We start from the raw sequence: 18,070 nt of genomic DNA, 5'->3' as shown, positions 1-18,070 counted from the left end.
CATTACAAAGATAAAAATGAAAGGACTTGACCACTGATTGGAGGAGGGAAATCAAGAAGTTGAAGAAGACCCCTAGATAGTGAGGTTAGGTGATTGGAATAATGGTGGTAACCTTGACAGTAATCAAGAAATGAGTCAGAATGAAGGGTTTAGAGGGTAAAGATCATGATCAGTTTGGAATCTGTTGAATTTAAGAGATCTAGAGGATGACTCAGTTGGAGATAGCTAAATGGCAGTTGGGGAGTCACACTTATCCATCCACTTTCCTAATCCAGTGAATAAAGGGCATGTACAACATTATGTCTGAAATCTCTTCCAGTGCCAAATAAAAATAACAGCTGACATTTGTATAACACTGAAAGGTTTGCAAAGCCCTTACTTTTAAAGGGCTTTGCAAACCTTTCAGTGTTATACAAATGTTTATTTGATTCTCATGACAAACCAAAAAGCTAGATGCTTTTATTATCCCCATTTTGTAGTTTGGGAAACTAAGACAGGGAAGTTAATTGATTTATATAGTCACACAACTAGTAATTGTCTGAGATTAGAAGAGAATTCAGGTCTTTCTAACTGCAAGACTGAGACTGTATCTACTCTGTCATCTCACACCCTCAAATCCTCTGAAATCTTTTCTAATAAAGCCCACCAAACTCCATTTACTCAATATTCTTTCAATATATCTAAGCTTAATTAATATTGCATTCATCTGTTTGTATCTATCTGTGTATATCTTTTTACATTAATGTATGCCAACTTTTAGGCTTTGTCATCAGCCCTACTCCTATGAGGGACTTTAAAAACACATTTTACCAGTGAATCTTGAGACAGAGAGAAAAACAGAGGGAGGAAAGGAGGGAGGGAAAGAGAGAGAGAGAAAGAGAGAAATGGATGTAATACACAAAACACTAAAGAGACAAACTTGCAGAATTTCAAATGCAATGTATTCAGACAACACAAAAAAATGGAGACTATGAGATCTCCTTTGGGAAAGCCAACCAAGCAGCTTACACTTTATATAAAAAATAAAAAGGAAAAACCAACACAGAATTTGTTGCTATATATGGAGACACTATTACCAAGGGCTCTCTTTCTGCTTGGGTTGGATAAAACATTTGAAAATAAGAGTGAGTAGTGATGGAGTGGATTTCTCAGGCTGCATCCTCATGATTAATCAAGGGAAATGGATTTTCATACTCAGACATGGCTTCACCATTCAAGACACAGGAAGTGGGAAAACATGATGAAGGCCAGGATAGAGAAAAGCTACCAAAGGGAAAAATGGGGAGAACATGGCTCTAAAAGTCCAGGAGCATCAACAACCCTTCCTATGCACCTATAGACATGAAGCTCAGTGAAAGCCAGGGGTGCAGATGCCCAGTGGTTGGATAAATCAAGAAAACCGTTAGTAATCAAGGTCAGAAAAAGTAATTAGAGGGCTTTAAAAAATATGATGAATTGCTATAATCCAGTATACCATTTTTTATTTTCCTCAAGTAAAGTTGGAATTTTTGACTTCAAGAATTGACTGAAAATAAACACAGACATAGATGTAAAGGACAGCTAGCAGGGTAGGGAGCTCTGGTTTTAATTGGCAACTGTAGAATAACTTGTAGAAGTAAATTTCATACTAGAGCTTCCACTGGAGCTCTTGACACCCCCAGAGCCACCACCAGAGCTGCTGCTGCCTCCTCCTCCAGAGCTGGAGCCCCGACCTCCTGAGGATCCATAGCTGCCTCCTCCAGAACCGGAGCCCCTGCCTCCTCCAGAGCCAGAACCTCTGCCTCCTCCAGAACCGGAACCTCTGCCTCCTCCAGAGCCATAACTGCCACCTCCTCCACTGGAGCCATATCTGCCTCCTCCAGAGCTGGAACCGTAACTACCACCTCCACCTCCGAACCTTCCTCCTCCACCACCAGACACAGAGACATGGCTGGTGCTCACAGCTGGGGAAGAAATTTCTGCTGTTACTTTTGGGAATACCCTTCACTGGACAAAGTCCCCTCCATCCCAAGAAAACTTTCAGGTGTCTAAAAATGATTCTTGATACTTACACACACTCACGTTGGGAACACACTCTCCAGACACCCTAAAAGGAAGATGGAAAGACAGTTCCTGTGACTCAGTACAACCAACCCATTCTCCTTCCCATACTTGACATTTCTGAACTTTCCTGTAAGCTGTTCCTTTCTTCATCTCTCAATCTAAATCTGTCCCTCCTCGTTTCAATATCATGAATCAATTCCCAGAAATCATCATTGATTAGCTTCAATTTCCTGTAGCCCTTGGCACCAAAAGCACTTCTTTCCACAAGCCTGGGAAATAGTTCCAAAAGGCTTGAAGACCACTGGATTTCTGGCATACTGTATAGTAGGAGAGAAGGATGGGGTTGGACTCAGAGAACCCCACTTCTAATGCTATCTCTGCCACTTAATGGCTCAGACCATGCACTTAACCATCCTGACCATCAATTTCATTACTTAGGAAAGGAGAGGGAATGGCCTCTAGGGTCCATTTCATTTCAAAACTGAGCATTCTATAATCTGGATGCACATGCTGCCTCTATGACTACCTATGAAAGTTGAGGAAAGAAATTTAAGGCCTTTGCTCCTGAGGGGCCTCATTTCTGACATATGAAAGTTGGACTCCATGATCCTTGAGGTTCCAGTCATCCCTGGATCCTCTACCCCTATACTCCTTTATAACAAGTGCTAGGCTACAGGAGTGTTAATTCCTCATCATGCAGTCTCAAAGATCCTGTCCTCACAGGATGTTCCATTACCCAGGATGTTCCATTCCCTTGCCCTGAGTGTGGTTCAACAGAGTCTTCAGTGCTCATCTCTCACCTGCTCTCCTCTCCCTCCAGAAGCTTCCTGTAGGTGGCTATCTCAGCATCCAAGGTCAGCTTAACATTATACAGCTCCTGGTAGTCTCGCATCAGCCGGGTCATGTCCTCCTTGGCCTTCTGCAGTGCATCCTCCAGGTCTGTCAGTTTGCCCTGTGCATCTTTCAGGGCATTCTCCCCACGCTGCTCTGCATCGGCAATGGCTTGCTGGAGCCGGGCAATCTACAGAAGACAGCAAATCATGTACATGGATCAAGTCCTCTGCCTCCTCTGCCTCCTACTCACTACCACCACCACCCACAACTAATCTCAGCTCCTCCTGGGAATCCTGAAGCCAAATTGCTATTTCCACCCAAAGACTCAATCAGGAACATTGTTCCCATAATAGAGTAACAATAACAGGAACAAAGGTAGTAACTATAACTACCATTTAGGCAACACTTTAAAAGTTGCAAAGAATCTTAATTGATGCTTGCAACAAGCTTCCAAGATGGCTGCTACTTTGATCCCCATCGGACAAATGAGAAAACTGAGGAAGAGAAAGGTAAAAATAATTTGTCCAGGGTCACACAACTAGAAAAGATCAAGGCAGGTTTCAAACACAAATCTAGTGCTTCTATCTATTGCCAAGAATACTTTAAACAAAAAGCAAAAACCTGGGACTAAGAACATTTTGTCCATATTTCCACCTTCAGAGAGGAATCTTCAATTAGGTAATAAAATCTTAGAGACACCTAATACTACCTCAGAACTTTTCTAAAATCCTCCTTCTACATCCTGAACAAGGAATCCTCTAGACTCTACTCAAGCATCTCCAGTGACAGAAAATCCCCTAATTGACAAGAGAATGAATTCATCTGTCAACTCCCCATCTTGAGCACTAGAAATTGTTGGCCTTTAGGGCTTCACCACAAGGTTCTCTCAAGGAAACCCTACTCTAAGTCACACTTCTATGGGGTCCTCAAAGTCCAGAATCTCAAAGATGGCAGGGACCTTTCAAGTCACCTATGCCAAACTGGAATCATTTTCAGAATCAAGAAAGCCTCACTCAATAGCCCCATGCTAGCTCAGAGGAGGAGGGTGAAGGAAACCAGCACCTGCTTCTTCACTGAATCAATTTCAGAATTCAGTCTCTGAATCATTCGGTTCATCTCAGAAATCTCCGTTTTTGTGTTTCTCAGTTGGTCTCCATGTTTCCCAGCAGTCACCTGGAGCTCTTCATACTGAAGGCAGGAGAGCAAAGAGAGGAGACGTGAGTACATCTTGACATACCTAGGTAAACCTTGGGCACAAAGTGCAAGGAAGCCAGAGGCCTGTTGGGAGAGACTCTGTATCCACTCACTTTGTGCTGGTACATGGTCTCAGCCTCAGCTTTGCTCCTCTGGGCAATCTCATCATAGTGACCTTTGATCTCATCAATGATGCTACTCAAGTCCAGGCTCCTGTTGTTGTCCATGGAGAGGATGACATTGGTGTTGCTGATGTGAGTCTGCATCTGGGATAGTTCCTACAACATACAACATTTCTGTGATTTCTGTGCTTTCATGAACCAGCATACATGGGATATTCCCAGAGTCTCTTTGATGCAGAGTGAAGATGGGGGTGCATGTGAATGATCATGAACTGACTTACTGTTTCATACAGGATATTGTAGAAGTTGATGTCATCTTGCAAAAGATCCGTCTTGCCCTGAAGGTCAGTCTTGTTCATATAAGCATTGTCCACATCCTGTGAAATTAGAAGAAAAAGTCAGGGAATGATTATCCATTCAGAGGAAGATGACACCCTGCCCCCTGCTTACATAGAATAAAGACTCCTGAGCTATACTTCTCTTTACTCTACCCATCCTTTGGAGTCTTGGGAAATTCCCTCACTTGCAAAGGGGAGATCTTTTGGCTGTGCTTCCCACATTGCAGGCAGAAATACAAGGAAGGCAACTTATTTGAAGAGCCAGAGAGCCAGAGAAGGATGACAAGAAATACTAAGATTTCTCTTCAGCTGTAAATTGAACCTAGAGTTTGATTCTTGCTTCTTTTGGGGCTAATATAGTGAACCAGTGCTTATTTTTCTGGATAAAAAATGTGACCTTCATTCTGTTCCCTTGACTCACTTTCTTGATGGTCACAAATTCATTCTCTGCATCTGTACGTTTGTTGATTTCATCTTCATATCTGTTGAAGGGGAAAAGACAAGATGAATTCAGGAGGTTTGAGAAAGGATATAACCTAGAATTGACTTCTGTATAAAATTCCATCAATCTAGGAATGTCATTTTATCCATCTCTGCTTCTAGTCAACTTGATTGTTCAACTTTTTCTAAGATACATTTCTAAGGGAACATGTTTCTAAAAATGATAGATTGCCTTGGAAAGGGAAGGCAGGAAGGAAGGAAGGAAGGAAAGACGTTTCAAAGGGACAAAAGAAGAAAGAAAAGGAAAGAGAAAGGGTGAGGTCAAAGGAAAAAGTGAAGAACAAACAAAGAAAAAATACAAATATTTAGTAATATATTCCAGGGGCAACTAGGGAGCATAGGATATAGAGTGCCACACCTTCTATCAGGAAAACCTGAATTCCCATCTTATCTAAGACATATTATGGTTGTATTACACTAGAAAAGTCACTTAACCCTATTTGCCTCAGTTTCTCATCTAAAATGAAATGGATGAGGAAAAGATAAATAACTCCAGTATCTTTATCAAGAAAATCTCAAAAGGGGTCCCAAAGAATTAGACATGGCTAACCCCACTGAAGAACAACATGTTCCAGGCACTATGCTAAGTGATTTACAAATATCCTGTCATTTGATTCTCAAAACCAGACTGGGAGTATGTGTTATTATTATCCACTTTTTGTAGATGAAAAAACTGAGATTAAATTGATAAGAATTGACAGATTAGGTGACTTGCCCAGAATCATACAGTTAATATATGCCTGAACCTGAATTGGAATTCAGTTTTCTCACTCTTAGAAAAGTTTACTGGACCCCCATCTGTCTTTCAGGAGGAAAAATGCCATTCAATTAGTCTTCCTCTGTTCCCTGATACTCTCTAGAGTCCCCTCACGTTATTCTCTGGGAAGACTTCCAGGGGCAATGGTTTAGTCATTGAGGACTGAGGCAAGGATAGTTGGGTGCATACTTTTTCTTGAAGTCTTCCACCATGTCTTGCATATTACTCAATTCTGACTCCATCCTTGAGCGGTCACTCTTCAGTGAATCTAGCTTCTGCCTAAGTGTAGACACATAGGCTTCAAAGAGGGGCTCCAGGTTGTGGCTGCGAGTGGAAGTGTCCACCTGCTGCAGCAGCTCCCATTTGGTCTGCAAAACCTGGTTCTGCTGCTCCAGGAATCGCACCTGAAAATACCAAGACCCCCAAAGTCGTCATTCAAGGGATACGTCCTAGGAACTGCTGGTCCCCAAGAGCAATCCAGAGGAAGACTCTGGAACAAGGCAGGGAATCCTTGTTCTTCCATCATTCTCATATCAAGGCAAGCAAAGGAAGAACAACGTGAATGAGCTGGCACATTTGAAGCTGAAAGCTTCCATAGATATTTCAGCTACTGGAATGGGAACTTCTTGAAAACAAGGCCCATTTTGCTTTTAGAGTAGTACCTCCAGCCTTCTGCTTGTACTAAAGGCTTAATAAATGTTTTATCCCTTCCTTTTTCCCTTCCTTCCTTCCTTCATTCATTTATAGACATAATCAACTGTCCTCTATATTTCCATTCAGATAATTCCTCAACACTAGTGATTGTAATCAATTTGAATTTGACATTCACAAGAAAGCAGCAAGAACCTCTTAGCAAAAAATATTCCTGATCAATATAAATCATTTTGCTTCCACTGGAATGACAATTTCCATTTCTATAGCACTGCAAAATTAAAGCAAGTGTTAAAAATTTTTAAATCCCTAAGCAGATAATCTGTATGACTGAGGACAAGTGAATAACCTTCTCTGATCCTCAATTTTTTCTTCTATGCAATGGGAATAGTAATATAAGAAGTACTCACCAGCTATGTTTGGTGGCTCAAATGAGATAACATAAGTAAAACGATAGGTAAAAATTTATCAAGAGGTATGTTAATAATAGCTATCATTGACGTTTCTATTACACTGGGTTTTGCCTGAATAACTATCAAAAATGTTTGCTTTTCCTAAGGACATCCCCAACACTTTCTAGAAGTCAAAAAAAACCGGAAAGCTTTACTAGAGAAAACTAAGCTAGCACACTTTGAATCAACATTGGACAACTGGGAGTTGACTGTATTGATGATTAACCTCAGAGTCAAGGAAGACATGTTTATTTTCATGGTTGACAAATGAGGAAAAATCTATAATTTCATCCTATGGAATTTCCTCAGTGTCCCGCAGAGAGGTTCACCTGCTGACAGCGTAGAAATATTCACAAATCGCTGAGAATACTATTTCCATATATAGGGCTCTTGACAAGAAATTACTTCAACACTCTTTTAAATAAACATTTGAATTATGATAATAATGATCATGAAAAATAAAATATAAGACTATGAGATTTGTAAAGGATGTTACAAAGATTATGTTATTTAACCCAGGCAATAATCCTGGAAGATAGTTAATCTTATTAACCTCATTTTACAGATGTGCCAATTTAGGCAGACAGATTAAATGACTTGCCCAAGATCACATGGCTAATAAATGTCTAGGTCAAGTTTCTACTCAGCTCTTCCTGAATCCTGGATCCAGGTTGGTCTTCAGACCATTTCAGATCTCAAAGTTCTCCTTTGTACCTTTACCCATTTCTATCACTGTAAAGTATTCCATAAATCTCTACTCCAGCCAGGTACTAAGTTAAATAATAATTATAATAAATTCTCTCAAGGGCTCTCAATATACTGTCTTCATAACAGAGTCATCCTTATTTAAAAACAAAATAAAATAAAATCTAGTGCAGATGCTTTACATATGAAGAACCTGAGATTCAGACAGGTGGAAGATAGCAGTTGTCATCCACTAGGTAAGTGCTAAAGCAGAGACACAACACCAAGTCCCACAGACTCAAATCCATTGTCTCCACAAACACACACACACACACACACACACACACACACACACACACACACACACACACACACAGTGCTCTCTCTTCCTAAGAAGAAAGTCAAAAAATAGCTTAAGAATTCAATGGAGAAACATTTGGAGTTCAGCTCCAGAAAGCCTTTCGTTAAGAGCACTGCCTCTTCACCTTCCACTATTTTTGTGGACCAAAAACTCTGGGGATGCTCTTCTCTGCCTCCCCAGGTCATATAGGCACTAGCATCCTTCACAAGCATCCATCATCCAAGCATGATACCTTGGAGTTGGAGATTATTCAACCCCCGTTCCCCACCTCACTCCTTTGCCTCATCTATGTCAAATAAGCTGAATGCACCCACCATCAGCAACAGTAACCACAAGTACTCACTTTGTCAATGAAGGTGGCAAATCTGTTGTTGAGGTCCTTGATCTGTTCCCTCTCTTGTTCCTTCACCTTTTGAATATTAGGGTCAATCTCCACATTGAGGGGTTGCAGGAGACCCTGGTTGATGGTTACCTCCTGGATACCTCCAGGGGGACAGACAGGCCCAAAGCCTCCTCCGCCAAAACCGCCACCTCCTAAACCCCCAAAGCCGCCACCACCAAAGCCACCGCCACTGCCACCAAAACCACGCCCACCATAGCCACCACCAAAGCCGCTACCACCATAGCTGCCACCACCAAATCCACCACCACCATAGCTGCCCCACCCAATCCTCCACCGCCAAAACCTCCTCTTCCATAACCTCCTCCTCCTCCACCAGCAACACTCTGACAGATTTTTTTAGAGCCTCCCAAATTAACCAGACTCTGGCTGCCAAAACCACCACCACCACCAGCTCTATAGCTTCCACTTGAAAATCTACCTCCACCTCCTCCACTCCTGCGGACAGTGGAGCTGCTGGTCACCCTGCGGGTGCAGGAGATCCCAGCAGAGCCTGAGCTGAAGCCACCACCACCACATCGATAGCCAGATCTGGAACTAAATTGTCGACTCATGTTGAACCAAGAAGGGGACAGATAGCAAAGGACAGGACCAAAGAGCAAGGAGCTAAGCACTCCTCTACTAGCAGCAGAGTGACTTCCTCCTTATATATAGATTGGAGGAGCTGGATTTGGTCCCATGGACTCAGTGCAGATTTAGAGCAATCTGAAGGGTTTGGTTTGCCTTGCAGCCATGCAAGATCTTTACGAGCCCCAACAATACAATAAACACTACACACCTAGCTCCCAGGATGGGCACTGGAAATTGCTGCTCCTGCAAAATCTATTCAAGTACTAATTAGTTTATCAAAGAATCTCTCCTCATCAAACTCACTTGATGCTAGGGAAGCAGGACCCCAAAACTGTTTCCTGATACTTCTGCTTGGTCTTTCATCAACTTCTCTTTGATTCAGAGTTTGTCTTTCACTCTGCAGGAAAGCTGTATCAGCCCCTGTATTGCAGGAGGACATTCTCATGCCCTTCATGTTTTCAGACTTGCCTTCCTGACTCCCAGCTCTCTCTAGGTTCCCAATTCGACAGTTCAATTACCCTCCCTTCCTTGCCCCCCCCCCCGTTTTCAAATCCTGGCTCCTCTAAGAAGATCCTTCTTATCCAAATAGTTCACATTCAGGTAATGATTTCTAGACTATCACCCTGTGAGATAAGGCTCCCATTTTACTTTCAAGGACACTTCCAGCAAGGAAGTTCAAAGAGGTCCAGTCCTAGGGTCCCAGATCACATGACTAGTTAAGAAGGGTCAGGGCCAAAAGTCAACCTCACTTCTCCTAACTCCGAGTTCAGCACTTCTCCATCATCCCAGATTGATGAAAAGATATCAATAGACAAAACTGAGAAACTATACGACTTGGAATCCAGAGGGCCTGAGTTCCAATCCAGCCTCATCTACTTCTTAGCTCTCCCTCAGCCTTTCCTTCCTTCAGTTTCCTCATCTGTAAAATAGGAGTAAGTAGAAGCACCTATTTCCCCAGGCTACCATGAAGATCTGAGATAAAATATAGAGAGTACTTCCCAAACTTCAAAGAGTGGTATAAATGCTAGTTATTATTATGTCACAGGTTTCTTTAATTCTCCCCTACCTTGGGCATAGAATTCCTGTAGTTGCTGTCTCCATAATGATCATCTCAGCTACCCGTTAAATTCCCTTCTCCAAAGTCATTCCTACTCTTGGCCCATCTGTGACATAAGTAGACTAGTGACCATTAATGCTTAGTTTTGTGGTTTTCTTGCTGTGATCCCTATATATTTGTCTTTATCAGCAAGTATTTGATCCCAAGTTCCTAGACGATAGAGAATGTTTTGGTGGACTTCATAGAGGAGAATGGTATCCAAAAATCGGTATCCCCCACATCCAGAAGACTTAAACTTGACACTCCTTTCCTCCCCCCCAAGTTCAAGTACCACTTGGTATACATAGACCCTGAGTCAGTTTCTTTCTCTAAAGAATAGGGACACATTTTTTTTAATTCATTTTTCCAAATTATCCCCTCGCTCCCTCCACTCCCTCCCCCCGATGACAGGCAATCCCATACATTTTACATGTGTTACAATATAACCTAGATACAATATATGTGTGTAAATACCTTTTTCTTGTTGCACATTAAGTATTAGCTTCCGAAGGTATAAGTAACCTGGGTAGATAGACAGTAGTGCTAATAATTTACATTCACTTCCCAGTGTTCCTTCTCTGGGTATAGTTATTTCTGTCCATCATTGATCAACTGGAAGTGAGTTGGATCTTCTTTATGTTGAAGATATCCACTTCCATCAGAATACATCCTCATACAGTGTTGTTGTTGAAGTGTATAGTGATCTTCTGGTTCTGCTCATTTCACTCAGCAACAGTTGATTTAAGTCTCTCCAAGCCTCTCTGTATTCCTCCTGCTGGTCATTTCTTACAGAGCAGTAATATTCCATAACCTTCATATACCACAATTTACCCAACCATTCTCCAATTGATGGACATCCATTCATCTTCCAGTTTCTAGCTACAACAAAAAGAGCTGCCACAAACATTTTGGTACATACAGGTCCCTTTCCACTCTTTAGTATTTCTTTGGGATATAATCCCAATAACAGCAATGCTGGGTAAAAGGGTATGCACAGTTTGACAACATTTTGGGCATAGTTCCAAATTGCTCTCCAGAATGGCTGGATTCTTTCACAACTCCACCAACAATGTATCAGTGTCCTAGTTTTCCCACATCCCCTCCAACATTCATCATTATTTGTTCCTGTTATTTTAGCCAATCTGACAGGACACATTTTTTTTTAATTCCCTGCCTCCATAAGGATAGTGAAGGGATTGGATGAAATTTAGCACCCAGAGGACTCTGTAAACTTTCAAGAGCTACAGAAAGGTCAGTTATTGTAGTTCTCAAGAGTGCTAGTACAGCCCACTATCCCCACCCAGCCCACCCTATCCCCAGGAGATGCCTGCTTTCTAATATTGAGAATCTGTCCCTAAGAGGAGGAACACAGGAGGGGTGCTTTTCTCAATGAAGCCAAAAGCCAGTGATGTTATGAAAATAAGAACTAGTGCATATGCCTTGAGCCTGAGCAAAGTTTGGGGGGCTGGCTTAAGAGAAAACAAGCATCTCTTCCCTGGGTTCAAGCAAGTCCTGCTTCTGACACATCCTGCCTACCATCATTGCCTCAAAGCTCTAGCAACGCCCTGATACTACAAAGTGCAGACGTGGGGCTGACCTGTATTGTCAGAAGAAGGCTCTTTACCTGGGAATTCCCCTATCCCGATGAAATTCCAGGTGTATGCCATATCCCTTTTCTCTCTCTAACAAATTCCTTTTCTGATATCCATCGGATTTCTTCAGAGAAGAGCTCTGAGTTTCCTACTAGAAAGATTTTTCCCCAAGAAGAGATTGAAGGATACTAATAATCAAGTGAGATAGTAAGGCTCTTAAGTTCAGAAAAATGTTTCCTATAAATATTGTGGGAAGGAGAGCAGCTTAAGCCTTGTGATTTTGTTAACAAGAAGCACTAGACCATATTCCTAGTATTTGTAGAAGAGACTAAATAATAATGAAGCATTTCTGTGCCAATAGTGAGGCAACATGGGCTTTGAGATCTAATATCTTCCATAGTCATAGACATGGTGAAATTAGACTGACAAAAGGCTTGAAGCTGATTTTGATGCCCTTTAGTTATCTTAAAAGAAGAAATAAAACAAATGGAATTCTTTCTTCTAATGAAGAGAGTAGGGAAAAGAGAAGGAATTTACTATTCTCATAATTTGGCCATATGAGAAAAATACAAACATGAAAAAGAGTAGCAAGAATAAACATCACATAAAATTTATTCTTATCTGAATTGACAGTAAAGAACTGCCCATATAGGCAAGGCTTGATGTGAAAAGGAATAGGTAAAAAAGGAAAGAATTATCACTGAAATATATATGCATGTATATGATATAAAAATATTGCAGAAAAGTAAATGCAGATTAGTAACTTTAGGAGCATAATTTCAACATGAATGTACTAAATTATAGCTTATCCAAGAATGTATTAATGTGCCTGATTTTCCACAGCTCCTTTTGTAAAATCAGCTTTACTAATATGAGAGGCATTAGGGAGAAGTTTGGGGTTGTTTTAATTTGCATTTCTCTAAATATTGTTCATTCTGATAAAAAAAAATGTTGGCAATAACTGGCGTGGATTCTTTCCCTCAAGAACTACTGTTCATTCCAATGGACTTTTGAGGGAGAGAGCCATCTGCATCCAGAGAGAGGACTGTGGGGACTGAATGTGAATCACAACATAGTATTATTTTTCACTTTTGTTGTTGTTTGCTTGTTTTTTATTTTGTTTCTAATTTTTTCCCTTTTTGATCTGATTTTTTGTGCAGCATGATAATTGTGGAAATATGTATAGAAAAATTGCACATCTCTAAAATATAATATATAACATATAACTTACCATCTAGGGGAAGGAGTGGGGGGAAGAGAGGGAGAAAAAATTTGGAACACAAGGTTTTGCAAGGGTGAAAATTGGAAACTATCTTTGTATATATTTTGAAAATAAAAGGTTATTATTTTAAAAAGAATTACCTGTTCATATTTTTTATCTTTTTTCTCTTTGGAGATGGCTCTTATTCATAGACTTTTAAATTCATTTCTTAATGTTTTAAAAAATAAGACTTTTTTAAATGAAAAAAAATGTTACAAAGATCCCCCAGTTATGTTTTCTTTCTAATTTTTGTTACATTTATTCGCTTGTACAAATTTTTCCAATTTATATAATCAAAAAATTGTCCATTTCATTTTCTATGACCCACTCTATCCTTTGTTAGATCTAAAACCTCCTATATTCATAGATCAGAAAAGTAATACTTTTCCTTTATCCCCTAATTTGTTTATGAGATGTCTATTTCTAGGTAGATCATGCTTCTATTTAAACTTTATCTGGGTATATGGCATGAGCTATTGGTCAAAAGCCAATCATCTCCAGGTAGCTTCCAGTTTTCCCGAAGTGTTTTATAAAATCACGAATCCCTAGCCAAGTAGCTGAGGTTTAATTCTAAAAAGTTGTGCATAGTCTTTACCTCGTGGATACACTGCACCCCAACAAGATCAAAGAAAGAAGAAAAGGAGTGTGAATGTGTATGGATGTATGTCTATGTAGATATGTGTGTGTGTGTGTATATATATATATATATATATATATATATATATATATATATATATATATATATATATATATATATATATATGTATGTGTATATACATTTATATTCACACATATACGTATATATACACACATATTCATGCTCTCTCTTTTTGTGGTAAAGAACTGGAAATGAAGAAGATCTGCATTAAGAAGAATAGATGAATATATGATAATATGTGAACATAAAAAATGTTGTAAAGAAATATCATTGTGCTGCCAGAAACATCAAAGGGAACATTTACACAGAAAGCTACAAAGACATGTATGAATTCATGGCGAGTTATATGATTAGAAACAGAAAAAAGATTTCTTCTCAGCTCTGTTTTTGCATCAAAACTACTTTAAAAGTCTATTTTTTGAAAGGTTTCTCTTCCCTCTGTCCTGATATAATTATTGTAAATATTATTAAATAGAATAACTAAATATTTTAATTATATTTACTAATCATATTAGAAAATTATAAATGCTAGGAAATAGATACTATTCAGTATTTCAGGGCAAATTATTCTTGGTTTCTAAGTGTATAGCTTTTGTCTTTTGAAATGTCATACGTGTGTGTGTGTGTGTGTGTGTGTGTGTGTGTGTGTGTGTGTGTGTGTGTGAAAAATGCCCTGGAGAAAGAAATTCTAAACTTTGACAAATTTTATTTATAGAAGTTGAATTATAAAAATGAACATCTTTGAAGGAGTTAACAACACTGCTGAATCCAATGATCAATCCTAAGGATCAATGAGAAAAAATAAATGGGTGTTAAAAAAAAAAAACTTATAAAGAAGAAAATACACATTTTTGTAAATGGCCAATATTGAAATTTATTTGGATTTATTGGGCATATTTGTTTGCAGAGTTTTGTTTTTTGCTTTCTTCAATTCAAGGAATTAAGAAAATAAGTGCTCATTTATTTACAAAACAAAAATTGAGGGAGACATTTATACGCTTATGTGTATCATTTTTGAGTCTGTGTTGAATTTATCATATAAATTATAAATACAAGCTGTCCATAATAAAGATTCATGGTTTCTAAAACCAAGCCTCTCTTTCTATTACTCAAATTTATTGATTTTTTTAAAAATTGGAATAACTGACCATTTTTTAACATGTTTGAGAGTAAGTCGTTTCAGAACTAGTATTGGGTAATGCAATCCTCACCATCTCCATCTCAAGCATGGCATCTTGAAATGGAAAAGAGAGCCGATGGTAAATTCAAAGGAGAGCTAACTCTGCCAACTGGCAACCAAGACTCAAGTTGCAAAGAGGAGCAGATCATAGGAGCCCAGATAAGAAAAGTCCCGATCAATGATGCTGCACTCAGGAGAGAACTGTGAAAAGATCCCATAAGGAAAGAAAGAACATTGTTGGTGTTGTTCAGTCATTTCTATTGGGTCCAAGTCCTTGCGACCCCATTTGGGGTTTATTGGCAAAGATACTGGAATGGTTTGCCATTTCCTTCTGTAGCTCATTTTACAAATGAGGAAACTGAGGTAAACCAGGTTAAATGACTCACCCAGGGTCACCTAGCTACTAAATGTCTGAGGCCAAATTTCCACTGTCTTCCTGACTCTAGGCCCAGCATTCTATCCACTGCACCACGTAGCTGCCCTAAAGAACACTGAAGTCCTGTAATTTTGCAAGCAAGAGTTTCTATCAATCTATTTTATCTTATCTGTTTACCTATATCCACATATACATAAATATGTATGTATTCATACATATATACACACACATATGCATATATGTATTACACATATATTCCCTAAAAGTGTGTCCCACTTCCCTATGATTTTATAGGTATTTGTAGGAGAATTGCCTCAGTTGATGGAAGGAATGTTTTATAGCTACTATCTTTAATATTTCTTCTTAAATTTTCTCTTTGAACTAATTGGATCTGTCAATGCACAGATATTTATTAGGTATTTCTTATGCAGTAAACACTGTGCTGTGTGCTGAACATGCAATAAGGTGGGAGAAGGCAAAAATTGACCCTGCCCTCAAGAAGCTTATGTTCTAATAAGAGGTGTACATAAATAAACATGTATAAAATGTACATAGGGCAGAAGGAAAGTAACCACAGAAAAAGAAGTACTAGCTATTCAGAGGGAGGAGAAAACACAGGATAGCCATGTAATCCTTTCTGCAGAAAATGATGAATAAGCCAAGTCAAGGAATTCTGAGGGGTAAAGATTAAAAGAGAGAACACCCCAGGAGCAGAGGAAGCCTATACAAAGCCACAGAGGTGGGAACACAGGAAGAAGGAACATAGAGTAGGGCATTTGCGTTGAATCCCAGAATGAATGGAAGAGAGTAATGTGTGAGAGGTCTAGAAAAAGAACGAGTTCATGATGTGGAGAACTTTAAATATAAAACAGAGGCATTTATTTCTATTTCATCCTAGAGATAAAGAGGAACCAGTGGAGTTTATAAAATAAGAGACTAGCATCATCTGACCTCAGACGGTCTGACTACATAGCACAGGCAAGAAATATTGAAAGCCCATGTAAGGTGGGTGGCTGCCTGAGTGTATAGAAGAGGTAGAAGAGAGAAAGAGAGTAGAGGGAAAAATGGCACAGAATGGGAAATAGTACATACAAGTAAGGAGAGAGTGAATAGTCAGCAGGATTTGTGTTACAAATGTTAAAATTGGGAAGATGCTGATATCCTCAACAGAAATAAATGAGTTTGGAAAAGGAGTATTTGCCAAGGGGAAAGATAATGAGTACTACCTTGTACATTTTAACTTTGAAATGCCAAAGGGTCATTGAATTGGAAATATCCAATAGACAATAGAATTGATAATGTGGTACTAGAACTCAGGAAAGAGGGGAGACAAAGACAAAAACTCAGAGAGAGAAACAGACATAAACATAAAGACAGAGACAGAGACAGACAGAAAGACAGAAATAGAAAGAGAGAGAGTCACAGAAATTGTAGAAACCATGGGAAGTAATTAGATCACCAAGTGAGAGAATGTAAAGAGTAAAAAGACTAGGATAGAATCTTGTAGCTCATTTATCAATTGGAGTGCAGCATGAAAAATGGCCTAGCATAGGAGACTGAGAGTCAAATAAGTAGAAGGAAAACCAAAAAAGAATGTCATTTAAAAAAGAGAGAGAGAGAAAAGAGACTTGAACAAAGAAATGCTTAACTGTCAAATGCAGCACAAGGGTCAAGATGAATGACTGAATACAAGGCCTTTTCTATTGGGTAATTTCAAGATCACTGGTAACTTGGAAGAGAGCCTTCCTTCCAAGCTTCAGTTGGGAGTAAGGTTCTTCATAAGGAACCTTACGTCATTATAATAGCATTATAAATTAACTCTGTGACAATAGGATGTCAGTCAGGCAGCTAACATATATTTGTCTCTTACAATATGCTAAGGCATTGTGCTAAGCACTGGGGATACTAAGAAAGACAAATGATAGTCTCTGTCCTCCTGAAACTCATTATTTAATGGAGGAGAAAATATACAGTTAACTGTAAGAAAACAGGATAAATGGAAAATAATCAACAGAAGGAAGGTGCTTGGATTAATAGAGATTTAAAAAGACTTCTGGAGAAGATGGCAATTCAGCTGGAACTTAAAAGAAGCCAAGGAATCCAGGAGGCAGAAATCACAAGTGAAAATATCCCAGGCCTGGGGGAACAGAGTGACAATGCCCAGAGTTAGCCAATGGAATGTTGTGTGTGGAAGACTACTTGTGTAAGAGTGTAAGAAGACTGGAAAAGAAGGAGGTGGCTAAATTCTGAAGGGCTTTGAATGCCAAACAAGGACTTTTTGTTTCTCATGGAGCTAACAGAAAGTCATTACAGTTTCTTGTGATATAGTCAAACCTGAGTTCTAAAGGGAGAGATGGACTGGAGTCAACAGATACTTGAGCATGGGAGGTCGACCAAAAAGGTGAATGCAGTAATCTACATGTGAAATGCTGAGGACCTTCATTAGAATGGTTACAGTATAAGAGAAGAGAAGAGAAGGAACTGTTATGAAGGTAAAAAATGAAAGAACTGATTGGACCATTGATTGGAAGGGAGAAAATGAGTTGAAGAAGAACCTCTTGGTTGTGAATCCAGATGCTTGGAATAACGGTGGTATCCTCGACAGAAATTGGGAAGTGAGGGAGAGTGGAACGTTTGGGGAAAAAGATCTTGCTCAGTTTGGGACATGGTGAGTTTAAGGGGTCTAAGGATCATTCAGTTGGAGATAACTAAAGTGTAGTTAAGATTGAATGAATAAATGACATATATTAGATTATATTGAGATTTCCTGCCATTTCAAAGTCAAAAAACATTTGCATAGCATTGAAAGATTTCCAAAACCCTTTATAAGTATTATTTCATTTCATCTTCTCAAGAGCCAGGGGAATTAGCTGTTATTATTTTACATTTTTAGAAACTAGGGGAATGGGTTAATTGATTTGCCCAAGAACACACAGCTAGTAAGTGTTTAAGGCTGAACTCAGGTCTTCCTTGATTAATTAAATGCTCCATACACTGTGT

The 18,070-nt window shown here is 39.2% G+C and overlaps 1 protein-coding gene across 1 annotated transcript; it reads right to left on the bottom strand.

The window, feature by feature from the left end:
• Nucleotides 1-1,451: 1,451 nt before the first annotated feature.
• LOC141544300 (keratin, type II cytoskeletal 1-like) lies at nucleotides 1,452-8,970 on the bottom strand. Its single transcript, XM_074270307.1, is given in 10 exon segments — nucleotides 1,452-1,943; nucleotides 2,052-2,086; nucleotides 2,844-3,064; nucleotides 3,940-4,065; nucleotides 4,185-4,349; nucleotides 4,475-4,570; nucleotides 4,953-5,013; nucleotides 5,979-6,193; nucleotides 8,281-8,600; nucleotides 8,603-8,970. Coding segments are annotated over 10 exon segments (1,887 nt in total). The 5' UTR covers nucleotides 8,892-8,970; the 3' UTR covers nucleotides 1,452-1,584.
• Nucleotides 8,971-18,070: the final 9,100 nt, after the last annotated feature.

This window comes from Sminthopsis crassicaudata, chromosome 5 (assembly GCF_048593235.1).
Source record: "Sminthopsis crassicaudata isolate SCR6 chromosome 5, ASM4859323v1, whole genome shotgun sequence".
Taxonomy (NCBI): Eukaryota; Metazoa; Chordata; class Mammalia; order Dasyuromorphia; family Dasyuridae; genus Sminthopsis; species Sminthopsis crassicaudata.
Note: the sequence above shows the minus strand (reverse complement) of the source record. Positions and strands in the feature narration are given on the sequence as shown.